General features: G+C 41.6%; 1 protein-coding gene across 1 annotated transcript; it reads left to right on the plus strand.

The window, feature by feature from the left end:
- Positions 1 to 1,737: 1,737 nt before the first annotated feature.
- Positions 1,738 to 18,864, plus strand: LOC119045271 (uncharacterized). Its single transcript, XM_053664030.1, has 4 exons — positions 1,738 to 1,793; positions 1,997 to 2,436; positions 10,443 to 10,547; positions 18,675 to 18,864. Coding segments are annotated over exons 1-4 (603 nt in total). The 3' UTR covers positions 18,677 to 18,864.
- Positions 18,865 to 19,071: the final 207 nt, after the last annotated feature.

Consider the following 19,071-nt stretch of genomic DNA (forward strand, 5'->3'; position numbering starts at 1 on the left):
TAAGCATTAACCCAACACCTCTCTTTGCCCTTCCCATTTACAAGATCCCCGGGCACAGTTATGTGAACAAGAACACAGTAGATATCAACAGAGAAAGGTTACTTCAGATCTGATTAGATCATTAGTAAACCTGATATTTTCAGAAGGATAGACGTGACTAAGTTTGGAGACAGTGTAGCAAGATTAAACACTCCAATTAAAATTCATTAACTCAAAACTGCTCTTGTGTAAATGTATCAAAAACCTGGTCTCATCGATTTCAGTTTAGTTTATTTTTAAAAAGTAAAACTGACATTATATAGGCTAGAATTTCAGAAGATCTCCAAATTCAATGATAATGATTTCCTATAATTATAGTAATGCATTCTATAAAAATATTCAAATATTTCATACATAAAAATATGTAACTCTTAAATTGAGAAGGTACTAACTGGAATCAACCTACGAACAACCACTGAGAGCCCAGAACTACTATATTCTTTTCAATTACCAAAACATTATTGTATAATTAGGCACACACACTTGCTCTAGCAACCTATTAACAATGTAAAAGGAAAAACATTAAACACCGAATAAAGGGAAACCACAGTCCTTGTGTGACAACTGCCAAGTTCAGACAAGTTCAGAATCCACAGCGTCTCCCTAGATTCCCAAACACACCGCTGGTCTTTTCACTGTCTTACGGACCCTGAGCCACATCCTCTGCTACGGAGCCTAACGCATTCTGTGTAGATTATGAAACAGATCATGCTTTCACAAAAGGGACACTGAAAATCATCATAAATGATCCATCGTTAATAACCACCTCATTGCAGTCCAGACTCACTTATCCTTCACCGATTTAAGAACTAAGAGAAACTGGCCTTCTAGATATTAGTAGCTAAGTGAAAGGGACTGTTTCATAGCTCTGGGTTTAATTTTACATTCACTTTCAATATTAAACGTTTGCTTCCTTAAAAATGACCTCATTTGAGCCCAAGTCAGCAGATTACCAGGATGCCTGAACTGCTAAGGCAGCAGTCCGTGTCCAGTCGGAGACGGTCTTCCCGCAGTCTTCCTACCAGAGCCTCCCTGCGATGGCCCACCCTCCCAGAATAAGTTCTGGAATAATCCAAGCACGACTCCTAAACCCTGCTTTTAAACCGAAAGTGGTCTCTTCCTAAATTAGACAAACCACACATTCTCAAACAAGCAACGTTAAACCTCAGAATCAAGGTGACAATAAAAACCCACCAATTGACTTTGTCAAGACTTGAAGCCTCTTTTGAACACATCCCCGAATGCCCCGGGGAACGACAGATGACAACGAAAGGAAACATATTGTCTGGGCTAGGAGATTTGTGCGTCTCCAGTGTGATTCTACAGTATTTGAAACTAGGTAAACTACTACTTTCCAACGTGCCTCGTTTTTTAAAAAAGTAGTATTTCTCTTTTTTCTAAAACAGCTAACACACACAAAGTTAAAAAAAAAAAAAGTCCCAAAAGGTTTGTGAAAGTAAGCCTCCCTCCCACCCGTCCCTGGTCCCTCTCCAAGGACAAATACAGTCGCTTGAGTTGCGTTCCGTTCCCTTCCGCAGACATTCTCCGCACAGGCAAATATGCGCGAGTGTTTTAAACCAATTATCCTGTATTATACACACCTGGCAGCTGGAAAACGCTGCTAAATGCCTCTGGGCTTAAAGAGGGGTGTGCGATGGAAGGAAGGAGCTTTATTCTGAAGCTGTGTTTCTGCGCATCATGCACCTGGTTTTACTTTCCTGTGCAAGGAAGGCGCTTGAAGGTGCAGGGAGAAGGTGAGCCGGCCGCCAGCCGCCCCCTGCTCCGCCACTGCATCCGCACTGCCCTGCACTTTTCTATGTTCCGATGTTTATGTTTTGTATTCTCACTGGGTTAAGTGAAGCACCTCGATTCACCTTCACAAATAAAAATAAACAGCCTAAGTCTGAAGGTAACTTTGAGAACCAGGTGATTTTCCTCCTCCCCGCCGAACACGCAGCCTACCGCCGTGGCGGTGCCCTTTACGAAAGGCTCAGCCTGGCACCGAGTGGCAGGGACCAGCAGAGCAGGGACAGAGCGGCCCGCGGGACGCGGGGACACGGGGACGCGGGGACGCGGGGACGCGAGGCGGAGGTGAGGGCGTCCCGCGCGCTCCGGGCCGCACGTTTCTTCCGCACGAAGGTTGTAAAGTACGAGACCCAAACCCCCGGGTCCTCCCTCCTTTTTCCGGAGGAGATGCCCGGGCGCTGGGGCTGGTTACGAGCCTGAGCCTCCCGCAACTTCAGCCCCGCACCACCCACGGGGACCGGGTCCCCCTCCACGCCGCTCGGCACCCCCAGAAGGACGGGGTTCTCGGCAGCGCCCCCGCGGTCTCCCAGACCCCCGCCCCGGCCTCCCGCGCGCCCCGATCCCCGCGGCCACCGCGGGCGGCAGCCACAAGTAGGAGGGCGGCGCGGCGCTCACCTGCGACGGAGGCGGGGGGCTCCCGGCGCCGGCCGCGGAGGAGGCGGAGGAGGCCATGTTGTGGGGCCGCTGCAGCCGCGGCTCGTTCCGGGAATCCGCTCTCCCCTCCCTCTCCGTGCTCCTTCCCCTAAACGTGGGACTTCTCGGGAAAAAGTTCGGCTGCGGCTCCCGCGACGAGCGCGCCTCCGCGACGCCCGGGGCTCCTCCCCCGCCCGCCGCGGCGCCCGCCAGGTGCCCGCCCGGCCCGTGCGCGGGGGGCGGGCCCGGCCCAGGTGGGGACGCGGCGGCCGCGGCTGCCCGGCCGGTGAGCAGGCCCCGCGGCCGGGGCTCCCGGGGTCCGACGGCGGCGGGACCGAGGGGCGGCGGCTGAGCGGCGGGGGCCTTACCTGGGGAGGAGGGGAGCGGAGGCAGCTCCGCGGTGGAGCGAGGGAAAGCCGTTTCCCGCGGGCTGCTGGATTAGTCCCCTCCATTATAACAAAGGAATAATAACATTCTATGATTATTGATTAATTGAGACTTATTCAAGCGTAAGTGAATAACATCACCATTAGGCAATTTCCCCTTTGCTTTTTTATTATCAATCTACAGGATACCATCTATATGGAAGCAGTGTTTGCCAGGTAACCGCTTCAAAACCAAGGTTCAATAGTGTCCCTTTCACCCCACTGATGTCCCAGCAGCGCCTCGATTGTCCGGGCTACCTGCCCGATTAAAAAATAAAACTAGAGCCGTCTGGGGCGTGAAGTAGGCGCTGAGCCTGATCTAGCAAGGAAATAGGGGCAGGACCTTTGAGTGTCCCTGCGTCTAGGGGCTCAAATGACAAGGCTTTGCGGAACTCCTGTCCCGGCCAAGGCTGAGGGACGGTTGCCTTCACACTGCAGCCCCCACAGAATCGTCTGTGCAGGGAGGGGTGGGGAGGGCGCTTCTGCCCCGCAGGGAGTGTCTCCCACAGGGAGAACCTCTCGCCGAAGTCATGGGAGATGCGTTTAGTCGGGAGATGGAGCTGGGCCAGGGCATTGAATGACAGTGAATCACACTGGCTAGAAAGTTAGTCCCTTTTCAATTCTCTTTCAATTCTAATTACAACAAGAAAGTATTTCTTCTCAGGCACTACCTGCCTTCTCTTAAAGAGCAGGCTCCAGGCTCAAAGCCTTAGGTAAGCACTGACATCTAACTAGAATTTGTAGCATTGTTAAGTTTTTATTGTTTAGGTTCACTGTTTAACGTTACTGTTACTTTCAAGCGAAAGCATGTTTTCCATTCATGGTAGGGATCCAGTTCCATTTTTAAGCAACTGTGCGTAAGGTTTGTTTTCCAATTACGTAAACCAAAAACAGTAATTTTTCACATAGGACTCAGGCAAAGCAAAAATTCTAGCGATGGGTAGGGAATGACTGAAATATCAATGTTTTAGTCAGCTACTGGCAGCCAGAGGCAGAGCTGCTCCTTAACCAGAGAGCAGTGAGTTAGCTGTGCCTCCCATTAACCCCTGGCTTACTTCCTCCATAAGACCCATAAAGCTGAAATCACCTTTCTGAGGCACCAGCTCGATGTTGCACTCTGTGCTGTGCCCTGGACTTACATGATCTCGTTTAGTCCTCACAATATCCTTGCAAGACAGGCAGCACCATCTGGAAACTGAGTCTCGGGAACCCTCCTTTAGCTGAAGCCACCATTAGAGGACCAATGTCTCTAGTTGGGGTATTCTTCACTTGAGATGTTTCAGAATCACTTCAGAATTTAGCAAACATTTTTTAAAGCCCTGGAATTTTATATTAAACTCCATGTGCTGTTTCATGGGAAGTACAGCGTTTTCCTCAACTGTTCAGAAAGTTCTACATCTCCCAAAAGTTTGAGCCACTGTTATTACTTACAGTACAGTCCCACGCCCTGGATTATAAGGTCTGGGGGGGAGCAAAGGCCCTGTCTTCTATCTCCACTGTGCCTAGCCTAGTGCTTCAGCCACTCAGAGGCATTGGTTGAGCTCAAACAGATGTGCGAAGCAGACAATACAGGCAACAAAAATGAGTGGGGTAGCTGGGAGGTGTATCACATTAATAAATCCTGTGCAAACACAGGTACCTGACAAGCTAGCTCACTGGTACCAATACAGCCATAAGCACAGCTTTAAACAAGTGGCAAACAGCCAGTCAGGTAGACAATAGAGGGAGAAAGGTGCAAAAGCTCTATAGGAAGGTAGCACAAGAAGCAGCCCCTGGGAGACTGCCCTGAGAGACGAGCTTTCCTGCAGCGCTATTCCAGTCTGGTCTGTTTATGTGGTCGGCTGTTTCGGAGAACCACTTGCATTGAGGTTACAGACACTTCTCCAGAGACACTGCAACACAACCAAAAAAGCCGACTATAAGTCAGGACTGGGCATCTGGCAGCATCTCTCCTGCCTGAAAAACCCAAAGCTGAACCAAAGACCTTTCCATGCAGCCGATAGTCTGTGACTGCCTCTAATTTTGTCCTTCTCTCTGTTTTTTCTTTCATAGCCCAAGTATCTCAAAGAGTAGTAGTCAACACAGTGCCCCTACTTTTCACCTGCATACTACTTTGTCCACCGTAAGTGGGCCTCTGCCCCTCCTCAGCTATTAAAACTGCTCTTCTCAAATAACAGCTTATCTCCTGTTTGCCATATCCATTAAGGATTTTTCTAGCCCTTATCTCAGTTGATCTTCAAGGGCACTTAACATGGGTGTCAGTGACCTTCTCTTCCCCTTTAAGTATTTGTAGGGTTTTGACCCATCCTTCTTGCTTCTCATATGATACACCGACTCTTTGGGATCTCGACACATTAAGGCTTCGGCTATCACATAAGGACTCACAAATCCAACTAAGACAATTTCCCTGAGCCCCAAACCTATAGTTCATCATGTCCAAATGAAATGCCAAGCAACACGGGCCTCCAAGCCAGAGAAGGAGGCCTGGAGGTCATGAAGGAGAGGACACTGTGCCCTATTCCCTCCCAGTCCAATCAGATACTAAGTCTAAAATCGTTCCTTGAACTCTCTCTAAATTTTCCTTCTAATCCACCCCCCACTACATTTCTGCCTTTAACCTTCTAATTGCTACAATTTATTGAGTAATTACTGTGTGCCAAACCATGCCTGCTTGTATTTTCCATCATCTCCCACTTAAATAATGACAATCCCCTTTTTATTTTGTCTAGTGCATTAGCTCTCATCCAGTATTATGATTTTTCTGTCATTTCAAGTCTATTCACACACTATTGAAAATTGTTGGTAACTGTTTTTATCCTTCAGGATAAAGGTTCGACTTAGCAAGGGTCCCTCCCCACTGCTTCCGCCCACTGTCAGCTGTCCTTCCCCAGCATTCCCGTGCCCTTCCCCATCTCGGTCTCAGGCAAACCACACACATGGCCAGTCCGAATTACTTGCACTTGCCCCAAACACCAAGGTTGTTGCCTTCCTACCAACTGTCCTACTGCCTAGAAAACCTCCATACTCTTCCTCCTCCATCATCTCTGTTGGGTCAACTCCTATTCACCCAACAAGACTCTATTCAGAAAAGACATCTTTATGAACCCTTCTCTAACCCCCTTTTTTTTGTTAGAATGGGGTTCATTGTCTTTTCTTTGTTCCCCAAAAGTATCCTACACCATATCTCTAATTGTTTTGAAGAATAGCTTCACACCTTTCTACAATTTAGAAGTCTTAAAAATTATAAAAACACGCAACCTGAACAATATTGATATAGGCTATTTACAGGAATAGTCTTTATTTCATTTAGTGTGAATGCTCATATGTTTTAATTATGGGGTACTGTCTCAGACCCTTTTATAAGTGTTATATAATATACAGTTGTGTGCACCATATTCATGTCCTAAAATTCAGAATTGTGAAACACATATGCCTTCATGGGTTTCAGATAAAAGATATGGACCTATATAACCATTGCTTTTCTTGGCTGTCTCCCCTTGAAATCAAAAGCTTCTTGAAGCTTCAATTGTATCTTTTTCAGCCCAAATACCCAGTATCTAATGCAATGTCTGGCTCAGTAGAGATTTGCTGAGTAAATCAAAGGTATATTTATGAACTTGGACCAAATTTCATAGGACTGACTCCCAAGGTCGAAACCTGATACCTCTCTTGCTTCCTGCATGGGTATCCCTGCTCTGGGCTACACCATACCTTGCATGCACATCGCATTTCTCAAGGTAGTATAATTGTTTGCATGTCTGTTTCCACTGAAACTGAGCAGGCTGAAAGCAGAGATAATGTAGTCTTTGTATTTCCGGGTTCACAGTGCCCACCAGGCACATTATATTCTGGCTCGGAATATTTTGTTGAATGATAGAAGGTAGAAAAGAACAGAGAGGGAGAGAGGGAAGACAGGAAGAGAAAAAAAGAATAGAAGAAGCCTGGGTAAAGATAATATAATCTCTACTTAAAGGACTCTAATAGTATATTCCAAAGTCAGTCTCTTCACAATATATGGCATATTTGCACATTATTTTTGGTTATTTATTTGTTTTTATTATTTTTATTATTTATTTATTTATTTAAACTAACTTATTATCTAAGCAATTATTTTATTTTGTAATCTCTATTGTTTTCCATTACCATTCAGTCCCCTTATATCTCCCCATGCCCCCCAGCACTCACCTCACTGTTGCCCATGTCCATGAGCCCTTTCTCCTTTTTGTTCAATCCCTCCACCTCCTAACCACCCCCAACCAGCTGTCATCCTGCTCTCCATCTATGAGTCTGTCCCCATTTTCCTTATTAGTTCAGTTTGTTCATTAGATTCCACATATGAGTGAAATTACATGATATCTGTCTTTCTCTGACTGGCTTTCTTACTTCTCATAGGATGCACTGACTCTTTGGGATCTTGTCACATGAAGTCTTCAGCTATCACGTAAGGACTCACAATTCCAACTAAAACAATCTCCCTTAGTATAATGTTCTCCAGCATATTTCACTTAGCATATTATTCTCAAGAGCCATCTGTGCTGTCACACAAAATAAAATTTTCTTCTTTTTATGGCCAAGTAGTATTTCATGGTGTAAATGTCCCATAGTTGTTTTATCCACTCATCTATTGATGGACAGTTGGGCTGCTTCCATATCTTGGTGATTGCAAATAATGCTGTAATCAACATAGGGGTGTTTATGTTTTTTTGAATTAGTGTTTTGGGTTCCTTTGTATATATTCCCAGAAGTAGGATTACTAGGTCAAAAACCAGATCCATGTTTAATTTTGTGAGGTATCTCCATACTGCTTTCCACAGTGGCTGCACCAGCCTACATTCCCACCAACTGTGCAAAAGGATTCCCCTTTCTCCACATCCTCACCAGCACGTGTTTGTTGATTTATTGATGATGGCCATTCTGACAGGTGTGAGATAGTATCTCATCGTGGTTTTCATTGGCATTTCTCTGAAGATTAGTGACATTGATCATCCTTCTATATGGCTACTGCCCATCTCTATGTCCTCTTTGGAGAAATGTCTATTCAGGTTCTTTGTCCATTTTTTAATTGGGTTGTTTGGTTTTTTGGTGTTGAGTTTTGTAAGTATTTTATAAATTTTTGATATTAACTTTTGACCAATCAGTGAATATCTTCTCCCATTCTATGTGTTGGTTTTTTATTTTGTTATGATTTCCTTTGCTGTGCAAAAAATTTTTAGTTTGATGCAGTCCCACTGGTTTATTTTTTCTTCCCTGCCTGGGGAGATATATCTGCTAAAAACTTGCTACAAGCAATGTCTGTAATTGTGCTGCCTATGTTTTCTTCTAGGATTTTTATGGTTTCTGGTCTAACATTTTAGCCCATGATACATTTTTAATTTATTCTTGTGTGTTGCAAAAGAAGGTGGTCTAGTTTCATTTTTCTGCATGTATCTGTCCAATTTTCCCAGCACCAGTTATTGAACAAACTATCATTAGCCCATTGTATGTGCTTGCTTCCTCCATCAAATATTAATTGTTATAAAGTTATGGGTTTATTTCTGGGTAATCTAGTCTCTTCCATTGATCTATGTTTCTGTTTTTATGCCAGTGCCATGCTGTCTCGATTACTATGGCCTTATAGTATAGTTTGATATTAGGTAGCATGCTTCCTCCACCTTTGTTCTTCTTTCTCAGAATTAATGTTGCCATACAGGGGCTTTTGTGATACCGCATACATTTTAAAAATATTTTAAAATAGTTCTATGAAATACATCATTGGAACCCTGATAGGAACTGCATTGAATCTATAGATTGCTTTGGGTAATAAGGACATTTTTATGGTGTTACTTCTTCCTACTCATGAACATGGTATGTGCTTCCCCTTACTTTTATCTTGTTCAATTTCTTCTCCAGTGTCTTATAATTTTCCATGTACAGGCTTTTTACATACTTGGTTAGGTTTATTCCTAGGTACTTTATTCTTTTTGAAGAAACTGTGAATGGGATTATTTTCTTAATTTCCCTTTCTGTTTGTTCATTATTGGCATATAAAAATGCAACTGATTTCTAGATATTAATTTTTTTATCCTGATACTTTGTTGAATTTGTTTATCAGTTCTAGTAGTTTCTTGGTGGAATGTTTGGGGTTCTCTGTGTACGGTATGCTGCCATCTGCAAATAAAGGCAGTTTTATTATTTCCTTTCTAATTTGAATGCATTTTATTTCTTCTTCTTGTCTGATTGCTGTGGCTAGCATTTCCAATACTATGTTGAATAAGAGAAGTGAAAGTGGACATCACTGTCTTGTTTCTAATCTTAAGGGGAACATTTACAGTTTGTGCCTGTTGAGTGTGAGGCTGACAGTGGGTTTGTCATATATGGCCTTTATTATGTTTAGGTGTGTTCCCTCTATCCCCCCCTTTGCTGAGATTTTCTATCATAAATGGGTGCTGGATTTTATCAAATTCTTTTTCTGCATCTATTGATATGATCACATGGTTTTCATCATTTTGTTTATGTGGTGAATCACAGTTATTGATTTGCAAATGTTGTACCAATCTTGTGTTCCTGAAATAAATCCCACTTGATCATGATGTATGATATTTGAAGCATTGCTGTATTCAATTTGCTAATATATTTGTGAAGACTTTAGCTTCTATGTTCATCAGGGATATTGGCCTATAATTTTATTTCTTTGTGGTGTGCTTATCTGGTTTTAGAATTAAAATAATGCTGGCCTTGTAAAAAAGAGTTTGGGAGCCTTCCCTCTTCTTGAATTTTATGAAATAGTTTGAAAAGGAGAGGTATTAATTCTTCTCAAAGTATTTGATAAAATTCATCTATGAAGCCATCTAATCCAGGGCTTTTGTTTGTTGGGAGGTTTTTTTTTTAATTACTGCTCCATTTTCACTGACTAGGTGTAATCTGTCTATTCAGATTCTCTGATTTTTCCTGATTTAGTTTTGGAAGATTGTGTGTTTCTAGGACTTTATGCATTTTGTCCTGGTTGTCCACTTTGTTGGCATATAGTTGTTCACAATATTTTCTTAAAATCCTTTGTATTTCTTTGGTGTAAGTTGTTATTTCTCCTCTTTCATTTCTGATTTTATTAAACAGATTTTATTTTTAGAAGAAACATTATCTTACAGTGTTCATGGAAAATCATATGCACTTGCAGTAAATATGATAAAAACAAGATATTAATTTTTTGTTATATTCTTTATTCTACCTGAGATTCTTTCTTTGTTCTTAGCAAGTTTTAAGGGGGCATGAATACTGGCACTAGATACAAATTTTCTCCTCAGTGGTAACAGAAGGATTGAAAAAGAACAAAAAGGAAGTGTCTTATTATATAATTCAATATTATATAATGCCCTGTTCTTAAGCCACCTGATGTTATCTCAAGAATCACCAGCAAAAGGAGGACTGCATGAACTTCCTTTTTGCCCCTCACTCTGCTTCTACGTTTATAATGTTTCTCCACAACTTCCAGTAGGTATTCTATTGTTTTCACTAGTTTCTACCCTAATAATTAGCTGCTAACTCATGATTATTTCTAAACAGTGGGAATTTTCTACTTTACCATTAGCAAGAGGGAAAAGCTGATTTTCATGGTGTCTACAAAATCTGCAATCAACAAACAAGAGTTAATGCAGAAAGTTTTCACCTGTGAGAAAATTTTCTTTAATTTCAATAGATTATGATTAGTAAATATATATATGTGTTTATCTCATAAAAGAAGCAAATAATAGAAAAGCATTTACCAAATAAGAGAAATATATATTTGGTTACTACTACTCAGGGAACTCTGATTGTATACGGAATGATATCCCTTAATTTTTAAATTTTATGAGGGAAAACAGCTCACCATGCACAAAGTTGAACCAAAATGTTTTCACTCTTGTGGTTTTTGGCCTTTCTCCCCATTTATGGTTTCAACTGAGTAAAAACTCATACTTCTAAATATACAATAAAGATGATGGCTTAGCAATATTTTTATCAAGGTCAACTGGAATGAGAGTATAATGTTTATTTATTAAGTTTTGCAATCCCATGTGGAATATGGTTAAATAACTTATTTGAGTGCCTACTTTCATTACTTAATTCCTTAAATTTCTTAAACATTTGACCAGAAATGGAGATTATTCTGATATCTGCTATGGAATAAGAAACATTGTCTGACTGAACTTATTTGAGATAACTAACTATTGATTTAAAAAACCCAATCACAAAGTAGTTTGTGACATGGGATAATAAACTTCATAGTAATAACTCACTTCATAATAATAATAAACCTTATAGGAAGGTTAAAGATCGGTATGGGGAAGTCTACCTTATCTGAACATTTTGATTACAATAACTTTTTATCAATTCCTCTTTCACCTGTGGTTTCAAAAATAAATAAAGTTTGATAACATGAATAATGGTGTATATCAACCTCGGAAATGCACATAGAAAGTTAACATAAAGCAGAACTAACTAATTAGCAACAGGAAATAAATTGGTAACTTGCAGTCACACATTAATAAGGAAAAGCTGCCTTTCCTTCTTACCCTTGCCCAAATTCCTGGTGAAATGAACTGTGGACTCTAGTTGAAGGAGCTTAGGAAAGAAAGAGAAAGAGAAAGTGTGCTTTGTTCATTGGTGCGGCACCTAAGACACAGGGGAAAAGGAATACAAGGAGGTGACACCTTAAGTCAACATTTGGGAGAATAAAGAGGAACAGACTTTCAATTAGAATAGTTTCTTCCTTCCCATACGCTTCTTTCAGTGTCTTCTTGCTTCTTTACTCTCCCCTGTTCTGATTCTGCTAAACCAGAGCCAGGCTCCCTGAACCTATGTATGTTTTCATCATTGTCCTGAACAAAGGGAAAATACAATCAGTAGCCCTTTGACCTAGTCCATGAATGCTTTGCTCCCAGCTCCAGTGGAATTGCCTGATTCAGTCTTTGTGCTTTATGAAGCTGTTTCCAATGGCCTCAGGCGGGACTTCGGCACCTAGGAATTCTAATTGTATACCACTATGCGACATAGGACCTTGGACTTCAAATCTGACTTTTTAAATTCAATCTGGAAATAAATCAGAATCAATAAAAAATAGAAACACATGAACATCACTTCCCAACATTCCCCCCAAATACACCCTTAGGAAGTGCCAAAAATTTCTGGTCAGTGGATAATAACTGATCATTTTATTTTGCCATACTTTTTCCCTTGCCCCCTCTTTTGGTTATAATATATAGGTTACTTAAATGTCACATTGTAAATTTTGGAGAGCCATATGAAATTTCTGGACACTCTCAGGATACTAATACAACCATAATTAGGATCACTGACTTAATAAAAACTGATAACTAGCAAAGCAATCTTGGTAATCTTCAGCCCAGTGCTATTCTTCTCCATATTATCCTGACTTTCTCATTTCAACACATAACTGTGGTTCTTGCACATATAACAAAACAAGTTTCTATACTGAAAAGGGATGCCATACCCAAGCACCATTCCCATCACAGTTATAGTAGAGTCGAATATTTATATTAATATTTTTGGCAGATGGCAATTAAAGTCTAAGAAAATCAATATATTTTTTAGTGTCCTGAAGGAGAAGGTCTTTCTTTACTCATACATAGACACTGGCACAGTCTTACAGGTCTTACCCATAAGGAAACATTAAACTCAAAGCCCCATGAAAGCAGAGAGACTTTCCTATTTATCATTGTATGTCCCAGCTCCTAGCATTAACTTAGCACATTTTGATACTAAAGTAGTATTTGTTGACTCCCTGGCTGAATTCTTTATTTATGGCTCTTCCAATTTATTGATATGCATCTTTTCCTTTGCTTATCCTCTTTTATGCTGAATTTGAAAATTTATATTTCTATTCTGTTCATCAATAAATGTAAAATATGAATAGAATGGAAATATAGAGACACTATGTAACTGTTATGTAGTACGATGTATTGGCTTATGTGACAATGACACTTGAAATTTACTTCAAATGCCTCATTTTACAAATCACCTTTTTACAGCAGGGGGCCTTTTCTTTTGAAGAGCATTTGAAAAATATAGGACCTGACATGCCATTAATTATCTCTCTGAACGCACTGCCTCCCAGGTGTACAGGTATCGTTCATCTCTCTTACTTTCCTCCTCCTCCTTATTACCATCTAAATCAGAGGTCAGCAACCTTTTTCTGTAAATGGCCAGGGAGTACATATTTTAGGTTTAACGGGCCATACAGGTTTCTGTTAACAACTACCCAACTTCACTATTGTATGGTGAAAGCAAGGCTACCTAAACCACGGGCATGACTATGTTCCAATAAAACTTATTAACAGAAATAAGCCCTGGGCCGAGTGAGCCATAGTCAGCTAACTTTTCATCTAGATTGCCAGCGCCCCATCCTTTGGCTTTGTAGAATGTCACTTTGTATGTGCTGGACACTCTATTTCATTTCATTTTATCCTCCCAACAAATCTCCAAGATGGATATTATGATCCACTTTTATGAGTGAGGAAATTAGGGCACAGCAAGCTGAGTTGACCAGCTTCACCTAGCCATGAGCCAAGTAGCCAGGTCTGTCTGTGTGACAGCCCCACCTTGTTCAGAGGCCACCATCCCTCACCTGGAATATTGCCATTGCATCCTAACTGATTCTTGATTTCCTTCTTCGTTCCTGTATATAATCCCCTCTCCTCACAGCATCAACAATAGTTTTACCTTTGATGCAAATTAGATTATGTGACTTCCCCACTCAAATGCCTTCAGTGTTTTCTATTGCCTTTGGAGTGAGAACCAAATTCTATATCCTTGCCTGCAAAGCCTGATGTGGTCTGGCCCCCTGCCTGCTTCTCTGACCTCACCCTCTGCTCTATTACCCTCCTGCAGTTTCCAGCCACCTGACCTAAGTTCTGTTTCTGAGCTGTCCCACTGTGATGTAGGTGCTATCCATAGAAGCAGGGCTCTCTATCCCTCTTATTCACAGCTACCTCATCAGAATATTCAGTAGTGCTTGGCATATCTTAAGGATTCCAGAAATATTTATAGAAACATGCTAAATGCATGTTTTGTAACAAAAATCCCATGCTCTTCATCACACTTGACCACTTCCCAGGACTGGTTGAGGCTATTTCTCATGAGACATGCCATAGCAGTTGGTTGGGAAAATATTTGGTTTGTGCTGTCCCAGCCACATCCCTTAACTTTTAACCCCCGAGACATACAAACACAAAATACAACAACTCTGTGTGGTTACTTAGTTCAGTCACCAAACATGATGCTCCATTTAAAGAACATTACCCTCCAAAGTGGCAGCCCCATTTTGAGGTGGTTAAACTTCCACTGTTTAGATAAATAGCCTTGCTGAAGCAGTTTAACTATTAGAATGCCATTCTTCAAAAGTCTCATTAAAATAAAAAAAAATACCTTCTAGAAAGAAAACAACTTTTATTTCACACTGAGTTCAGAGGAAATCAACAGGAATTTGCCCATAAGACTGCCCTGCCATGACAAAGGTCATAGAGGTGTTTCTCTTCTTAACTAGATTATAAATTCTTCAAGAGGAGGGACCCTGTTTCTTTGCTTTCCCGTGATGTTGAACACACACACATTTAATACTCCATGTCTTAAATAAAAACTAAGGGAGGGCAGGAAACTGTGGAAGTGATTGATTTCAAGTCAGGTGAGAGGATTCTGAATCTGAGCCTGTTAAGAGGAATCAGTAAACATTTGTTTTAAAATACTAGAGCAGTGGCCCACTTCCAGTCAAGATGGAGGTGTAGGCAAACATGCTTCACCTCCTCGCACAACTACAGAAAAAATTACAGCTAGACTACAAAATACATATCACCCAGAACCATCAGAAGATCAAGCCATGTGAAAGTCTGACAACCAAGGATTTAAAGAAGCCCCACTCTTACAGATGGGTAGGAGGGGCAGAGTTGCAGAGAGAGGTAGAGAGGGGCATGGAGGCTCAGAGCCAAGGAGTGATGCAGAGAAGGGGTGGAACTGGTGGTCCTACATTCACTTGTGGTGGATTAAAATCAGGAGGGATACCTCAGGAGAGAGGGATGCCAGCCCCAAACCAGACCACCCAGCATCCCAAGGTTCAAGCGCCAAGAAGATAAATCCCCATTAATTTGGGGCTATAAAAAACAGTGGGAGTTGGGGCCATGGAAACTGCCTGATTCTCAGGAGACTCCTCTTAAAGGACCTACACAGACTTAGAACTTACACAGACCCACCTCCTCTGAGATTCGGCACCAGGGCAACAGTGGGAAGAGCACAAGTAGCATACAGGGAGAAAGTGAAGTGACTGGAAACAGGGCAAGTGCTGGGGGACAGCTTCCACCCAGGCAAACCTCCAGAAGCCAAGCAGCATCATTGTCCCCTCTCTGTACCCTCCCCCAACACAGAGCCACAAAGCAGCGACACAGGTTGCCCCATCCTAGCAATCACCTAAGACTCTTTCCCACACAATTTACAGGTTTTATGTTCTATAATAAGCCATGCTACTAAGACAGGGAGTCAAAACATCATTACCTAATACACAGAAGCAAACACAGGGAGGCTGCCAAATTGAGGAGACAAAGAAATATGGCCCAAATGAAATAACAGAACAAAACTCCACAAAAAGAATTAAATGAAACAGACATAACCAACCTATCATGCAGAGTTCCAAACACTGGTTATCAGGATGTTCAAAGAACTCATCAAGTATGGCAACAGCATAAAAAAGACCCAGGCAGAAATGAAGGTTACATTAAGCAAAATAAAGAAAAAATCTACAGGGAACTGACAGTAAAGGGGATGAAGCTGGGAATCAAATCAATGATTTAGAACATCAGGAAGAAAAACACACTCAATCAGAACAGCAAGAAGAAAAAAGAATTACAAAAAGAAATGGGGATAGGATAGGAAGCCTCTGGGACATCTTCAAAAGTACCAACATCTAAATCATAAAGGTGCCAGAAGGAGAAGAGGAAGAGCAAGAAATTCAAAAATTATTTGAAAAAAATAATGAGAGAAGACTTCCCTAATTTGGGGAAAGAAATAGACATACAAGTGCAGGAAGCACAAAGAAGTGCAAACAAGTTGAACCCAAAGAGGACCACACTAAGACAAATCATAATTAAAATGCCAAAAGTTAAAGATAAAGAGAGAATCTTAAAAGCTGCAAGAGAAAATCAGATAGTTACCTACAAAGGAGTTCCCATAAGACTGTCAGCTGATTTCTGAAAAGGAAACTTTACAGGCAGGAAGGGACTAGCAAGAAGTAGTCAAGATGAAAAGCAAGGACCTACAACCTAGATCACTCTATCCAGCAAAGCTATCAGTCAGAATTGAAGGGAAGATGAAGTACTTCACAGACAAGGTAAATCTAAAGAACAAACTGACAATAACCAGGGGGAGATTGGAGGAGATACTGAAGGGATTAGGGGAAATGGTTGTCAAGGAACATGTATAAAAGACACATGGGCAAAGCTAAAGGGGGGTAGGATCAAGGGTGGGAGGTGGGGGATGGTTGGGGTGGGGGCAAATGGAGACAACAACAATAAAAAAATAAAAATAAAATAAAGGAGTTCATCGCCATCAAGCCAGTGTTACATGAAATGTTAAAGGGACTTATTTAAGAAAAAGAAGATCAAAACTATGAACATTGAAATGGTAACAAATTCACAACTATCAACAACTAAATCTGAAAAAAAAACAAACTAAGCAAACAACCGAAACACAAACAGAATCATAAGTATGGAGATCATTTGGAGGGTAATCAGGTAGGAGAGAGAAGGGAAAGAATGGGGGGAAAAGTACAGGGACTAAGAAGCATAAATTGGTAGGTACAAAATAGGGTGATGTTAAAAACAATATAGGAAATAGAGAAGTCCAGGAACTTATATGCACAACCCATGGACATGAACTAAGGTGGGGGGATGCTGGAGGGAATGGGGGTACTGAGCAGAGTGGGAGAAAGGGGGAAATTGGGACAACTGTAATAGCAAAATCAATAAAATATATTACAAAAATAAATTAAATACTAAAGAGCATAGTTGTGGTAAGAGGCTGAGGTTGGGATTAGGATTTAGAAGAGCTAGGCCCTATTCTGCGGCCCTAAATGATGGGTGAAACATTTCCAGTTTCAGTTTCCTTCTCTGTTAGAAATGAAGAAAGATTCAACAATGTTATCTTAAGGATCTCTTCCAATGCTAACACTGTATAATTTCACCAAGACTTTAACTCAAGCAGATGAAAAGATAAGCCTCAAATTCAGTTAAATAAGCCACATTAATGTACACAAATTGGTACAAAGAATATAGAAAAAAGAGCAACCAGAATTTTTGGAGACACTTGGACATGTGTTGTTCATTTACTCACTTGTTCATTTTCATTCATCATTGAAAACTATGTTCTTGAATTCTCACAGGTATTTTACTAGATGTGGTGAAAGGACTAAATCCTAGGGTCTAGGACTAAATCCTTTTTTTTTTAAGTATCCAGACTGTTCTGAGCTTTCTAAACAGATAGGAGGGAGCACAAGAGACTTGGAGTATAGATACCTGCTTCTGGTCCCGGCTCTGCCTCCAGCTTTCTGTGTAATACTGATTCTGGGCACTCTGCCCCCTCCTCCAGAGAGAACATGGCTTTGCCTACATGGAGGATGCCCTGACCACAGTGCTCAGAAGAGACCATTCCTACCTTGGTGCTCCAAGGGATCTATCTGCCAGGTCTCCTTTGCCACAGGGTGACAGGTCGGCCACAATGCTTTTAGATATTTAGATGCTCCCTTCCTAGAACTAAACTTGATGACATGAGGACATTGAAGACAATGTGGTCAATGAATGTCACCAAACATAAGACTATTTCTGTTTAGACGCAGCAGAAAGTTAATAATGGTTTTCCCGAAGTAGAGTATACCCAGAAGATATATGTGACATTATCAATCATGAGTATGAAGCCAAAATAAACTTTCTAAACACATTTGAATCAACCTAGAGGAAAAATTGACTTATCTTTCCATTTTCTATACAGAAAATATTGCAAAGCTGTTGTCAAATTTCATCCCCATGAAATCTGGGTCATGCCCTCAGTATAATCCATACCAAAGGAAAGGAATCTAGGCAAGACGAGCATCAGTATGGTTAGGGAAGTCTTCCCAAGTGAACAGGATGGGACCTAGGCATTAATGGATGGGTAGAATTCAGAAATTGCTAAGTGGATTCACAGCTTAGGAAGCACCCCATTGTCAAAGGCATGCCATTGCCAAATGTTTGTCTCCTAGTGTGTCACAGTCCGCTGGTTGGTCTGGGGTCACTGGAGAAGAGCACCATGGTCAACTGGTGATGCCTGCTGCAGGTCAGAGCTAAGGGTAAGGGACCATGTGTGTCCCACGCTTACCTCACCTGCTCAGAACTCTCAAAGAGCTGTTTGCAACATCACAACAAGAACCTTTTGCCCCAGCTGTTCCACTAATACTGAGGTGTTCTAGTACCAAGATGGGAAAAGATATATTTTCAGGAGAGGGTCTTTTCACTTTCTTCCCAAATCCCACCACCCTTCAGCTCCTCTGCTTCTCAGACAGCAGTGTGTATGTGCTTGAAGGGGAGTTTGTGGAGTTTCTGGGATTATATCAATGCAGTCACAGAGGCCCGCACAGGGGCCTATAAAGGGAGGACGAGAGGGGGTCAATTTGGCAGGATGCTGGTGAAGAGGAGCTCAATCTACAAGGGCTTCTCCATGCATGTACCTCCCCTACTCACTCCCCTTCTGACCACGGCTCCTTTATTGTCTCATTTCTAGAAACAAGAAGATATGTGGGAAGATGAAGATGAAGAAGCCAGACATCTGTGTGGCTTTGAAGCACTCTGGGGACAAGGGGATGGAAAGGCCAAAAAGACTGTCTCCAGTTGCTCAGCCCCAGGTCGCCAAACCTGTGGGGCTGCTGTACTCCATGTACGCACACATCACAGACATAACGATAATAATAAAAGTTCACATTAATTAAGACCTTACCATATGCTAAACACTATGCTAAGTATTTGGGGTACATTTTCCTGGGGTCAGAAATAATACAACAAAAGAGAGAGACTTTGGCATCAGGCCAACCCCGGTTTGAACTTGGGCTCCACTGCTGATCACCTATATGATTTGGGGTAAAATAGTTTATCTCTGACCCTCAGCTAACACATACATAGGA

This window comes from Artibeus jamaicensis, unplaced genomic scaffold (assembly GCF_021234435.1).
Source record: "Artibeus jamaicensis isolate MK-2021 breed Jamaican fruit bat unplaced genomic scaffold, CSHL_Jam_final contig_332, whole genome shotgun sequence".
Lineage (NCBI taxonomy): Eukaryota > Metazoa > Chordata > Mammalia > Chiroptera > Phyllostomidae > Artibeus > Artibeus jamaicensis.

What these genes read in the sequence shown, in the direction of transcription:
- LOC119045271 (XM_053664030.1), top strand. Translation starts at nt 1,738, where the DNA reads ATGCACCTGGTTTTACTTTCCTGTGCAAGGAAGGCGCTTGAAGGTGCA. An exon ending in CTTGAAGGTGCAGGGAGAAG is followed by an intron (nt 1,794 to 1,996) that starts GTGAGCCGGCCG and finishes CCGAACACGCAG; the next exon opens with CCTACCGCCGTGGCGGTGCC. An exon ending in ACCGCGGGCGGCAGCCACAA is followed by an intron (nt 2,437 to 10,442) that starts GTAGGAGGGCGG and finishes ATTTCTAAACAG; the next exon opens with TGGGAATTTTCTACTTTACC.